This window comes from Vanessa atalanta, chromosome 14, assembly GCF_905147765.1.
Source record: "Vanessa atalanta chromosome 14, ilVanAtal1.2, whole genome shotgun sequence".
In the NCBI taxonomy this organism is placed as follows: domain Eukaryota; kingdom Metazoa; phylum Arthropoda; class Insecta; order Lepidoptera; family Nymphalidae; genus Vanessa; species Vanessa atalanta.
The window spans coordinates 11854133-11868900 of NC_061884.1; the positions used below are offsets into that span (position 1 = coordinate 11854133).

The 14768-nt window shown below is 32.5% G+C and overlaps 1 protein-coding gene across 1 annotated transcript in view; it reads left to right on the top strand.

Moving 5' to 3' along the window:
- Positions 1-747: 747 nt before the first annotated feature.
- The window catches only part of LOC125069013, a 60305-nt gene continuing 46284 nt past the window's right edge, over positions 748-14768 (top strand). Inside the window, exons 1-2 of the mRNA XM_047678416.1 lie at positions 748-807; positions 1079-1175. Coding sequence (XP_047534372.1) covers positions 748-807; positions 1079-1175 — 157 coding nt within the window. The remainder of the gene's footprint in view (positions 808-1078; positions 1176-14768) is intronic.

Consider the following 14768-nt stretch of genomic DNA (forward strand, 5'->3'; position numbering starts at 1 on the left):
ACAGACAGACGCGGCGAGATAGAGAAGTTGAGAGTGATGAGTACAGTACTTATAATATTATGTATGTAGAGAATGAAAATTGTCAGTTAGCCGTAAATCATTTTTAGGACATAATTTGGCCCTTCGACTGACTCTCGCTCAACTGACTAATTTCACTTTAAAACAATTTCCTTTGTAAACAGAATGTTGGGATGTTTATCCGAAAATGTAAATTTATTTGAATTATTTAAGTATATTATAACTTTATTACTTTAACGATTCAAGTTTTAATTTATTCTAAGTTAGCTCTTCGAAATTGATTTAATTAAACTGAGTCAATTTATTTTATATAGTTGTGTACCAGTTATATTCTCTTCATTATATTAAATTGTACTTCTTGTACAAGAAACGTATTTTCCTCAATAACAAAAATTTCTGGTAGTACCCACCCAGTAGCCATATAAGAAGTAAATATCATATTATGTAAATAGTATTAACGCTTCCATACTAGAAATAAATAAAAAATACTTCGTTATAGAAAAAAAAAAACTGAGGTAACTTTTATTCGCCACTGAGAAAATTTTTTAAAAAATCTGATTCTCATATTTACTGTCTTAAGTAAAAGTCGTTATCGCATATTTTTATTTAAAATATTATCTTAAATCAGTCCCAGGTTAAAACTGGCAATATACTAAATTTTTTATTTTAAATCTTTTTTATTTTTTTATTTTACAGATACAAACAGACACAACGACACAGCATCAGAAAATGCAAACTAAAAACATAAATCTTATCGAGGACCAAAGAAGTAAAGATTGTGATATACAAGTAAGTCAATGATTTTTGTTATTCGCAAAGAAATTAAATTTTTAAAAAATTGTTTCACACATCTTTAGTATAGATATTTTATTTTAATGTGCACAACGCCATCTATTTTTTCAAGCCCGTAGTTACATGCAAAACAGTACAAACTCATACAGTTCCAAGAACGAGTAACAGATGGCGCTGTTACGAATAATTAATTGATTTCTTACTAAACGTTACATTGTATTTTATTAAATCGGTACATTGTATTAAAATAATAATTTATGCATTTCAGAAAATAGGCCGACAAGATGGTCAACCTGTGGATGTGTCAGTGAACCAGGCGATCTCAAACCAAGTCACGGCTCCAACGTTCGTTTCTACGTATTACGGTCAGTATTAAAATTGTATAAAATTCAAATAGCGTCCTGATATTTCTCACGTGTCCTTCCTTGAACCGCTAGTATTGGAACTGCAGGGCTTGCACAGTTATAGATATCATCGGTTCAAATATGGCAAACAATTATCACCCTTATAGCTTCATCAATTTGATATACAATTGCTTATAAATTTACAAAAATAGGTTTTTAATTAAAGAGATTATTACTATTTCATCATATCTTAGAAACAACACTATCTAAATCACTATATTTTGTAAACAAACATTTATATCCCACTACTAAAGAGTAGCTAATCGAAGCACAAAATCCTTAAATTAATAATAATTAGCTTAGTGTAATTAGTGCGAGCGAGAAAGAAACTGTAAATAAGACGTTTTCCAACTATGTAAAACAATGAGAATATTATAAGCATATTATATTTCAAATTAAATAACTAACTTTATTCAATAAATAAAGCTAAAATTAACGAGAATAATTTCATAATTGCCCCGTATTTTAAATATTAAAATAATAAAATATGCTCCTAATCGTTAAATAATTCTAGAAAGTGATCATTATTATTACTTATATTCGTAAATTATTGCATATGAATACTTTGCTAAATAGCACTGTGTCGGGCACTGTGAAACACGGTATGTGTTGTGTTGACTGCGAAGTTAGAGCCACGATGCGTGACTTGAATCTCGAAACAGATTCTAATCTATCCTTCAATAAACACCGACGAACGTAGAAACGTTTTTGATAAATATAAGAACTTCGTAAAATATTTATTTACTTAACAGCGAAAGTGTTTTCAACTTTATTTGTGTTGTGTTTATCATTTTTCTATCAAACTGGATCATGCAAGAAATTCTAATTGGAGAGTATTCTCAGATGATTTATATTTCGAAGGTAAGAATTAACTATTAAGATTGTAATTAACATGTAAAAATATTTACCGAAGCTTAATTTTGTAATCTATCAATTACCCGCCCATTTTGTAGTTCAAATTATTTTTGATAGATGGCGCTAAGTGTATTTATATTTACTATGTAATAATTTTTTGATGCTGTAATACGTTATATGTATATAATATACGATATCTAATATATATATATTAATAATCACATTATAATTAGAGACATTTTATTAATGTTTCGCTGTGGAATGAAAGAATGCATAATAAATACATTTGGTGTGATCTCTGTGAACTATTAGAATTATATATAATAAGAAGTTACTATTATTTATACAACCAGTTCTCGCCTGCAGTTTCTCTCGCGTTTTGGGGGTTAGCCGTCAAGTGTTAGGAATAAAAATGTAGCCTATGTCCTTTGTAATTCAAGCTTAACACCTCACAAATTTCATTAAATTCGTTCCGGTGTTTGGTCGTGAAAGAGCAACAGACAGACAGAGTTACTTTCGCATTTATAATACTAGTAAAGATCAAGCTGTGAGTCTATAATCAAAACACATGGATTAAAGGCTTATTTTCGTGAGCTAAATAATCAATAGACTATCATATCATATGACCATGCCAAGTCGTTCGGAGGAGGCTTGACTCTCTAAGCGTAGGTTATAGCTAAGTAAACATTAAAAAAGGACAAACAATTTTATTTGGTTTAAGGCACTTAACGTTTGCTAAATACAGACATACAATTTAACATCAATCACTGAAGAACTCTTTGTGCTTGTGGATAGGACTCGATCACCTTAGAAATCCAAAAGAATGTGTCGCTGTTCATAGTAATCATCTCATCTCAGAATAATATTGCCAATTTGAAACAAAGCTTCTTAACTACATCTTAGCAGGATTCTTAGTCCACTTGGTGGTAGATTTTTGACAATCAATAAGCAAGTGTAAACACTTCTATATTGAATAAAGATTTTTGACTTTGACTTTGACTTTTGGTCATAACCTCACTTTTCAATACAAGTTTTTTTACCCTGATAGGCAGACTCCTTAAATGTTAATTAAAGTCTTCTAATTTTGCCCATGTAAGGGTGTTTAAAAATAAAAGGAGTAAGCAAATTGGGTTCGCGTGATCTATATAACGACCGATGCGTGCAATGATTTAACTTAAATAATTGCGATAATACCATCTAGGGCTGTCACTAATTTTATACGACTTCGAATTTAAACGGTATTTTATCGATATTTTTAGTATTCGTTTCCAATTAAATTTTTTACCTTGTGTTATATTTTGGATTGTGACATTTACATATATCTTATTTTAAGATTATACATTTTTAAGTGCATTACCTAATCGTTTAATCGAATATTTATTTCGAAATAAAATCTTTAATTAAAAACACCTCTCGAATTTATGAAGGTACATTAAATTAAGTTGGAATAAAACGATCGCCCTCAGGCTGTTTATAAAAAAAAATATGTAAGTTTTGTTTGTCAATATACGATCTCGCTGACGTTCTTTTACCGGTTTTCTTCGGTTTAAGTTATTTATTACTAATCATTTTGTAACTTATTTAAATTTAATAAATATTTTGTTTCTGTAACGTTTAATTGTTTTATTAGAGCGTTCTTACTGTAGCTATCAATTCATTTATATCCTATGTGAATCTTATATTTCAACAGATGGAGAGTAGTCATGTCTAAGCTAGTATTATACGTGTATTTCGTTTAACAAGTCAAGATAAATTATATACGGTTTGTAACAACGTGTGTTCATAAATTTCGTTACGTACTTGAATTTTCGCACACATCGCAAAATTAGTTAACTGACCAAGTAAACCGCGGAACAGTATGAAGTGCTTGTAGCCTGTTCCGATAGAAACGAAGCGAATACGTATTCTCGGTAGTGCGAATCGACACATACTACTGTTAATACGTCACTAGTGTAAAGTACTTCAATTATTAACAAAGATAATAAAAACTAACATCTTAAGTGTTTTTGACTATAGTTAATTATTGACGTATTTGACGGATATTTTCATTCGTTTTTGATTTGTATTCGCTTTTGTTGTTTCACTTTAAGTTTCCGCGCAGTTCACAAACACGAACTTTAGGTTTAGGTTACCTTTTACTAATAGCTCTGCTCTATAATTCCCTTCCAACGTTTCTTGATTACCAAGTCTTCTTAACTATCACGAAACTTAATATCAATTTTAATTTTACTTCAAGTTCCGATGACAACTCCGTCAACATTCAAAACGCCATTTTTTCACGAATATTAATGATCACATTTTATTGTTCGTCAATTCAATACTTAACTTAGTTATTTGTCTAATTTGGAATATTTGTCTATTGGAATTGGCTAAAAATATTTAATTGTTTATTCCACTAAATATTCGTTGGTCACACCAACTTTACTACCCGAGCGCAGCCCTAAACTATAGCAAATATATAAGACGTATAAAGTTGCGGTACCCCTTGCGCTTGTCATTATTTTTTTTTTCCATTCATACAAGAACACAAGTGTAGCTATTAATAATTTTAATCTGTCCTTAAAAAAGAAACATATTTTAATATGACTTAACGATCTATAATAAATTCAAAAGTAGCTCAGTCCGACTTGACTGTTACGCTTTAACGGACAAACTACTTAATCAATATTTGATAAAATTGGCTCAAACCTAATGCCTTTTTCAGGTACTTTTTTATACATAAAATATGACGACCAGCCCCTAGTACAAATGTTGCCACGGCTATAGCTAGTAACAAGAATAAATTATAAATAATAAACCTTAATAAAACTGTGTTAATTCGATTATTTAATTTCACTTGAAAAAGAGTAACTAACTAAATTAGCTGTCGACTCTTTGCCCCAGAATCTGCTCTCCGAATAAGATGACTTTTCATTCTGAACTATGTTACTACGACTATTTAAAAGTGATATAAGGTCCGCATTAAATTCTACTACGAATTTGAGTTGCGATTCGATTTCATTTAGGACCCATCATTTAGGAGTCATCCATCGCATAGCTGAAATATATATATAAATAAAACACATCTGTTATAGATTGGTCCTGTCTGTCCATCTATCAAATTGAATTGCAAATTTACCGAAATTAAAGTCTTGTTCTAATCTGCATTTGATTTACAAATTTTATTAATTATCCATTCGTTTATATGGAGTTTAAGCCGAGTACGTTTTTATGCGTGGGTGAATATAATTGAGTCGTTGTTTCTGAGAATTTAGACCTCTCTGTGAGGTCTTACCATATCAGGCGGTTTACGAAACATTGCATTACAAATTACGTCAACAGACAGACCGAATATTCATGTTAAGTTAATATAAAAAAATATTTCTTATATAAACACGGAGAAGTCACTAAACTCTGGCGCGAATTTAGGATGAAACGGTTTTGTTGAAATGATAAAAATATACAGAAAAAAACGATTATTTAAAAAGAAAAATAATCATAATAATGGTCGTTTTTATTGCTCTTTTTTTAATATTTATCTCTATCTAGAGTATTTAGTAACGTTTTGTTTATTACTCACTTCCGGTCCAGGCTTCAAACGGGGACAATAATGGTTGATGAACACCTTTTAGGTTGAATAACAGATATATCAAAAAAACTTCTTGATTTTTTCCGTCTGTGATTGTAACAATTTGTGACTTTTCTCTACTACAATATGAATATGACGGATGATGAGCCTCAGCCTCATCGTTATGGTTCATATTTAGGTTTCAGCAGTGGGCGTCGATGGGTAGTGTTGGCGCAACGAAACACAGTAAACCAAATGCACTTTTTTATTGATTAAATTAATTTAGTTGTGACTTGGAACGCGCGTCGGTTTCAATATTCGACCGCACTGGCCGGCTGCTGCTCGAGAAGTGTCGAGTGCGCCGCTCAGCCGGTGAATCGTTGACTCCGTCGAGCGCCGACAGAGGGCGCTAGCGTTCCAATGACATTTCGATGTCAGTGTTGCGACAAATATATTACCCTTGCTCTTGAACCTCTCTGGTATTGATGAAAACCGCATTAAAATTGCTTGCGTAGTTTAAAAGAACGAAGAATAAAGACGGCGGAAAGCGACTTAGTTTTATATGTAGTTACACTGGCTCACTCACGCTTCAAACTGGAACACGACAATACAAAATAATTATATTCGACGGTAAATTAAAGCATCTTGTGATACTCAGATACGTAATATAACGTGATTTTTTATTCCTAAATTTAATGAGTTTATTACATTTTTATACGTAAATATTAATTAAAGATAGTGTCCATATCGGGACAGCCTCTCAAATCAGTCGAAATTTATTAGATGGATCACCTTGACTGTCAATCGTGGGTTATTATGTATGAATTATGACGTTACCACAGAACTTAAATGATTGCGTATATTTATTACGTATATAGATAAAAGTGAATTTGTTTGTTTGTCATATCTTCATATCCGATACTAATACTGATGAAAGATCGTTTTTGAATTGAACGTGATAGTAATATTCCAAGATCAAATTTTAATTTTTAAATGAAGTACATTTGTATTTATAGTTTCTACAACGAACTTATAAGGTTAACGCTCTTGCTAGGACAAATGAAAAAAAAGACAGTCGAAATAGCTTACAGGAATGCGAACAGTCTGTGAAAGTCGCAAGAACGACCCCTTGGGCTATTGGTACTTCAAGCACAAACTTAAGTCTAAGTTAAAGGGAAAATATAAATAATACAGTTTTATTGTATAGACCGATTTACTGACATACACTGTATTAAAATGGTGGAAAAGAGTAACTGAGTTTCTTGCCGGTTCTTCGTGGTAGAATCTACCTTCCAAACCGGGGCGGTGGTAGTTTTAAATTTAATTCAACACTGTATCGTAAGGATAAAAGTGCTTTTATAAGCAAACTTGAATAAAGAATATTTTGATTTTGATTTCGATTATGACGATATGAAGTTCGATCCTGGTCGGGCCAGAAAATGTCTTTAATTATTCGGTTAACAAAATCTTAGTTAAAGCCTCTATTCCTCGCTGGAAAAATGCTCTTATGAGTTTCCCACACATTTAGTGTAGAGGTATGTGAAACTCGCCGGTGCCTATAACACTTGGTGAGCCCTACCACATCCGAATACCTACTAAAAACCAGCGGTACCCAATGCGTCGCTTCCGGGGCGTCACGAAATCCCTTACGCATGCTACCGTGACGCCCCATCAAGCCTTTGGTCCTTCGTCGTACTGTATTTACGCACACATATGTACTCTGTAATATTAATATCTCCTACGCTGGTTGGTATTCCTCTCTAGCCGAGATTCAACTACGGTAGTGTTTGGCATAACAGTGGTTAGGATGTCATAGAATGAAATATAACATCATCCGATTGCAGCTCTTTGTACAACAATATCAATTTGAGTACTAAGATCAAAATAATACTATACATATATATACTATACATATATATATAATACATTTTTAAATAGTAATGAAACTCTGTTCCCAAATTTATAATTGCGAAAGACGACTGTAGTTTAAAATTTTTGACATATTGAACAATGCAACGTAAGACTCTTTAATTTGATACACAGATAAATGTAGAAACAGCCTCGTATCATACAAAAAAATCAAAATAATACAAAAATAATTTGATTGTAATTTAATTGATGGCCAAAGTAACGACTGCATTTCTTGCTGATTCTTCTCTGTCGTCTCTACATTTCGATCTGAAACCTTCTATAAATAATCGTGTGAAATAAAAAAATATCAACCACTAAACTAATGGGGATCAAACGTAACCCAATATATCACAACCATACAAAAAAAAAACCAAATCGGTTCACATTTCGGTTCACGTTAGAAGTAGGTATTTCCTTGGACTTCAAGCTTGCTGGATACCAGGTTCAGTAGTTTTACCGTAAAAGAGCAACATACAGACGGACAGATATAGTTACTTTTACATTTACAATATTGGTATAGATGTATATCAAAGATTTCTGTTTCTTTATTTACTTATAAATACTGTAACCAAAGATTCAAAAAACAATTCCGTGATAGCGTCAAAAGATAAAAAAGACCGATATGAGGAAGTATTTCGATCGGTAATCGTTCCACTTGTAATCATATGATGCTGTCCGCCCTCGCATGACACCGTTTTGATTTCGGACAAGGCTTATTTGGTATACAAATCTGTAATACGTTTATTAAACCGTATAAAAAAACGCATATTAATTAATATCGAAAATAAAAGTGACAGATCTATTAACTCGTTTTTGTTTTTAAACTTTTTGCTAAACAATTCCTCGTCATTTACGGAAACGCTGTTTAATTTATATTAGCAGCCTGTAAATTTCCCCCTGCTGAGCTAAGGCCTCCTCTCCCGTTGGGGAGAAGGTTTGGAGCATATTTCACCACGCTGCTCCAATGCGGGTTGGTGGAATACACATGTGGCAGAATTTCGTTGAAATTAGACACATGCAGGTTTCCTCATGATGTTTTCCTTCACCGCCGAGCACGAGATGAATTATAAACACAAATTAAGCATGAAAATTCCTGCTTGGGTTTTAACCTGAAATCATCGGTTAAGATGCACGCGTTCCAACCACTGGGCCATCTCGGCTGTTTCATTTACGTTTCAGAAAATTGACAGATTCAAATTTCTATGTGCATTTTGACAGAATACTGTATTGTCTGTAAATGACACTTTATTGATAAATAAAATAAGTTTACGGTCTGTAATATTAAATGTGTTACAGAATCCACTCCCTTTCAGGAGAAGGTCACATGAATTACACTGGAAACCTGCAGATTTCCTCGACATGTTTTCTTTCGATAAACATTTTTTTGCGTAAAGAAAAAAAACGTAATAGGATATAAGTGTCCCAATGCCACGCTAAGACCTTAACTCACTCTGAGGAGAAGTATTGGAGCTTATTCACCACGCTGCTCAAATGCGGGTTGATGGAATTTTAGAGGTTATTAAAAAATTATTATATGTATATAATTATATTTGATCACTTCGGCATCCCCTAAGGTCACGATTGACCTTAAATGTCAGACAACACAACACTATCACAATTTTGTTGCAACACTTTGCTTAGATCTACAGAATTGCTACAATCTGGGTTCAATAAAAGAAAAAAATATATCACTGAAACGTCGGTTAATAAAACGACGATCAAACTCAGATTAACCATTTATCACATTAAAACGACATTTATACTTTCATTATGATAAGTGAACCGAATATGTTTATAAAACGATACGTCTTCTACTAGCACATATCTCAAAACAGAGGTAATCGGTTACTTTCCAGTCATCAGCGTTCCTGCTCCGAATAAAAATACATACTGAACCTCTACATAAATAACATAACACATTCATAAACTGTAACCATAAAAAAAGCATCAAATGTTACAGCATCTGCGCTATTGATATAATTACTAACGATCAATTCCAGCTGACTTGAGCCATGCTTAATTTGCGACATTTGAGATAATTATGTACTTAATAAATAGCCTTTAATTCACTATCAATATAATGTTATATATAATCACAATATGTAATTTTTTATTGCCATTGCTAAGGAGAACGAGTGACCCATTTGATGGTAGTTGGTAACCTCTGCCAAAATAAATTAGGATCATTAGAGCCCAGGTGACGTAGTGGTTTGAGCAATATTTACAATTTTGCTGGTTCGAGCATACGCAAGCTGAAATGAATTGTCATGTGCTTAAGTCTGGTGTAGGTAAAATCGTTACGAAATTTGTATGTGTCGGATTAGTATCTACCAAAGGTTTATTCATCAACCCGCAATGGAGCGTGATAGAATATGCTCAATACATTATCCTCAAAAGGGAGGACAAGGGAGGCAGATAATTTAATTTTTATTAGAGAATAAATATTATCACGGTGAATACCATAAAATGTATTCGATCTGTTGTAAACGGCAATATCCAAATAATTCTTTAACGTAGATATACTAAATTTTTAAGGAATATTTAAAAAAAAACTGCGCTCACAACCATCGTGTTCAATTAAGTTATGGAACACCCAACTAATGATTCATGAATGCTGATAATGCATTTGCCATTCTGACCGATCAAGATTTGTACAATAGCTATTTTAAATTTTGATTTATATTAAGTGTTTTAAGTCCTTAATATAAATGACAGAATATAAATGAACACGGAGCACATGGGATATTATAGTGAAGCAAAGAAAACGAACACAAAATCAAAAGCGTTGTTAAAACGTCTGTCGTAATAATTAAACACAGTACTCTTAACGTCTTTATCAAAATACACATCGTTTCGCACAACACTCAATAAAATTAGTAAAAATGTAACCTTTTGACATCTGTGTCTAAAATATACCTCTCGCAAAAGTAAAACAACATTTACGTATCTATATACCAATTTATGTATACATATTTCCCTTTGTCCTGTTACGTGTTGTTACCTCACACCTGCCTTGAGATCGCAAATAGCGTGGCGGTTAATTTTGCACCTGTGTCTAAAGGGTTCGTTTAAGGCCAGGAACCGTGCGTTTGTTATAGGTGGGTAGACTAGCAAATGGGGCATCTGTTAGTAGGTAGTCATCACTGCACTTAGATTTTGGCACAGTAAATAAGTAACCGACCTTGGAAGTAAAATGTTTTGTCCCTTGTGCCTGTAGTCAATAAATTTTTACTTTCAATGAATGTATGAAGTTATTTAAAGTGGTATCTCCCACACACCCATATAAACCTTCAAATTTTATGCTATAGTGATAACTTTATGACTTTTATGGTTAAAGCAAAAATGTTGTCATTGTATATAAGGATTTGACCTCCTTGGATAACGTTTTTTTTTAAATATTAAAGAAGTAATTAATGTATGATATTTTAAGAAACATTAAGACATATATCAAATCGTCACGGAAACAAAACTTACCATTATGACGTCATATACGCTTTGAATTTGTCGGTGTGAATATTTAGAAATTTAATTTCATATAAGAATCACTAATCTGTTGTGACCTTTCTGTGCCATTTTTCTCACAGTATTTGTACTGCTACACAAGATTTTTTTAAATAACATTTCATTTCCTTATGATAGTAATCGCGAAATTAATGACCACACAAGAATACACACAAGACAACGCTTCAAGTTGAACGAACATAAAGTTTTAACACGAGTTCCAAGTTCAAACAGCACTATTTTAATTTATCTTCAAACCGTTTGAAAACAATATTTTATTCATAATAAAAAAAAGCACAAGATTTACCTCCAGATACAGATCACCAAAGACAGACCTCTGTCTTTGGTTTGAATGTAATATTTATTCTTACTTCTATAACTGCTTCGTTCTCGTTTGTCTCGTGGCTATATTTAACATATATTTGTATGTTGAATTCCCATAGTAGCCTAGTGGTTTGAAAATTGGCAGTTCACTCCAGTGACTTGTTAAGGAGGTGAAGTCGTGTATCAGTGTGTCCGTCAAACAGGTGAGCCATTAGTCGTCTACCTTTCTAAAATAACACGACCAAAATAAAAATGAATTATTTTGATTTTTTTAAAAATACATGTCATTATTCACTCAATAAAATATTCGCTGCGTTGAATGCTAACAGTATTTATTCGTTTTATCGCAATTCCGATCCTCAAGGCGAAAAATGAACCAGCGTTCCCACCAGTGGAAGTAACAAGACGGGGTGTTATATCTCTCTCAATTTTTATAGAATATTTTCCTTCTAGGCCAAAGTTTCAACTACAAACGCAACGAAAATATAACTTTATAAGGGTATTAGAATATTATGGGATATTGAAAAGTTATATTAAAATATAATAAATATATGAATAGTTACAATGAAATTATTATTTATGTTGTAATTGAACTTAACCAGGTCATATAAGAAATCGAATAGTTTGAAGGTTCTTTAGAAAATGGCTTATTTAATCTGACCTTACGCGTAATACGAGTTTCATCCTCCTTTTAAATAGATTCATTTATGGATACCTAAAAATGTCTATCTCAAAGCATTGGTCTCCATTAACTTATTCGTTAATGTTCTTTATAAAAAAAATAATAGTTACAGTTTTTAATTCCGGCTGCATTTAGGATGGGGCAGTTTGGATTAATTTGATTTTGTGTTTCCACAGATAAGCTATATTATTTTATACCCCTTCTAAAGGGAAAAAATATAAAAATGCATCTTATTGGAATTACAATAAATATGATAATTAAATTAATACACAAAAACATACATACATGTATTGTTTAATTAAGGTCTCAAATGAAACAAGTGATTGTGCACGTCTGGTTCTATTGGTTCCAATTCCACAAACGAATGAACGACGACAAGCCATCTTGGGACAATTCTGCTAATAGATTCTTTACCGATCTAACTCCGACCAAACCGTAACTATATCTTTGTGTTAGTAGAATACGACACGGCTTACAGACAACTATTTTGGTTCGATTCGATTGCTATAAAGTGACAAAAAGTGTATTGTATTTTTATTCGCCCTGATCCTTGTCTTTAGACGGCGGAATTCGGAGTTGGATTATTTATTTAATAATCGCCAAAATCCTCACAACAAAGAATCCTACGGTCAAGTTAGGGTCAAGAAATAAAGCACCGAACTAACTTATAAAGGATTTTGGTCCTATTTTGTACCCAAGAATATGTAAATAAGAATGAAAATAGCGTGTTTTGAATCGCAAGTGTTAGGGTTACTTCACACAATCAACAGTTACGCCACGTTACGCTCCGCGACGCGTAGCGCGCTTCTTTATCACAGTGTACACACTTTGTGAAATTTTAGGATATATTTAGTACTATGTATTTAGGTACTGGGTAAAACTTTACCCGGTTGTAGATTATCTCTGTTTAGGCACAAAGTACTTACTCATGAATTATAATAACGTATCAATTCTGCGGTTGAATGGTCATAGAGCCAGCTTTGTGTAAGGAGAAGCTACGTCTTGTTAGGAAAGTGTCTATGGGCAAAAGTTGACCTCATCAGGTAAACTACCTGCTCGTCGGTATAAAGGGCTCACCAACGCCAAGTTTTCTAGAATATCCACTAACAAACCAGCGGTAGCACTCCATCTCTTCCGTGTCATCCCGGGATAGTTTACGCATGCAACTGTGACGCCCCGTAATTCCTTTGCACCTAAAGAACTTAACTTTAGCACCTAGATTTCCGAAAATCCACAACAGTGCGATTTTAAAGACATTTTCTGAAACAAAACTTACCATTATGACGTCATATACGCTTTGAATTTGTCGGTGTGAATATTTAGAAATTTAATTTCATATAAGAATCACTAATCTGTTGTGACCTTTCTGTGCCATTTTTCTCACAGTATTTGTACTGCTACACAAGATTTTTTTAAATAACATTTCATTTCCTTATGATAGTAATCGCGAAATTAATGACCACACAAGAATACACACAAGACAACGCTTCAAGTTGAACGAACATAAAGTTTTAACACGAGTTCCAAGTTCAAACAGCACTATTTTAATTTATCTTCAAACCGTTTGAAAACAATATTTTATTCATAATAAAAAAAAGCACAAGATTTACCTCCAGATACAGATCACCAAAGACAGACCTCTGTCTTTGGTTTGAATGTAATATTTATTCTTACTTCTATAACTGCTTCGTTCTCGTTTGTCTCGTGGCTATATTTAACATATATTTGTATGTTGAATTCCCATAGTAGCCTAGTGGTTTGAAAATTGGCAGTTCACTCCAGTGACTTGTTAAGGAGGTGAAGTCGTGTATCAGTGTGTCCGTCAAACAGGTGAGCCATTAGTCGTCTACCTTTCTAAAATAACACGACCAAAATAAAAATGAATTATTTTGATTTTTTTAAAAATACATGTCATTATTCACTCAATAAAATATTCGCTGCGTTGAATGCTAACAGTATTTATTCGTTTTATCGCAATTCCGATCCTCAAGGCGAAAAATGAACCAGCGTTCCCACCAGTGGAAGTAACAAGACGGGGTGTTATATCTCTCTCAATTTTTATAGAATATTTTCCTTCTAGGCCAAAGTTTCAACTACAAACGCAACGAAAATATAACTTTATAAGGGTATTAGAATATTATGGGATATTGAAAAGTTATATTAAAATATAATAAATATATGAATAGTTACAATGAAATTATTATTTATGTTGTAATTGAACTTAACCAGGTCATATAAGAAATCGAATAGTTTGAAGGTTCTTTAGAAAATGGCTTATTTAATCTGACCTTACGCGTAATACGAGTTTCATCCTCCTTTTAAATAGATTCATTTATGGATACCTAAAAATGTCTATCTCAAAGCATTGGTCTCCATTAACTTATTCGTTAATGTTCTTTATAAAAAAAATAATAGTTACAGTTTTTAATTCCGGCTGCATTTAGGATGGGGCAGTTTGGATTAATTTGATTTTGTGTTTCCACAGATAAGCTATATTATTTTATACCCCTTCTAAAGGGAAAAAATATAAAAATGCATCTTATTGGAATTACAATAAATATGATAATTAAATTAATACACAAAAACATACATACATGTATTGTTTAATTAAGGTCTCAAATGAAACAAGTGATTGTGCACGTCTGGTTCTATTGGTTCCAATTCCACAAACGAATGAACGACGACAAGCCATCTTGGGACAATTCTGCTAATAGATTCTTTACCGATCTAACTC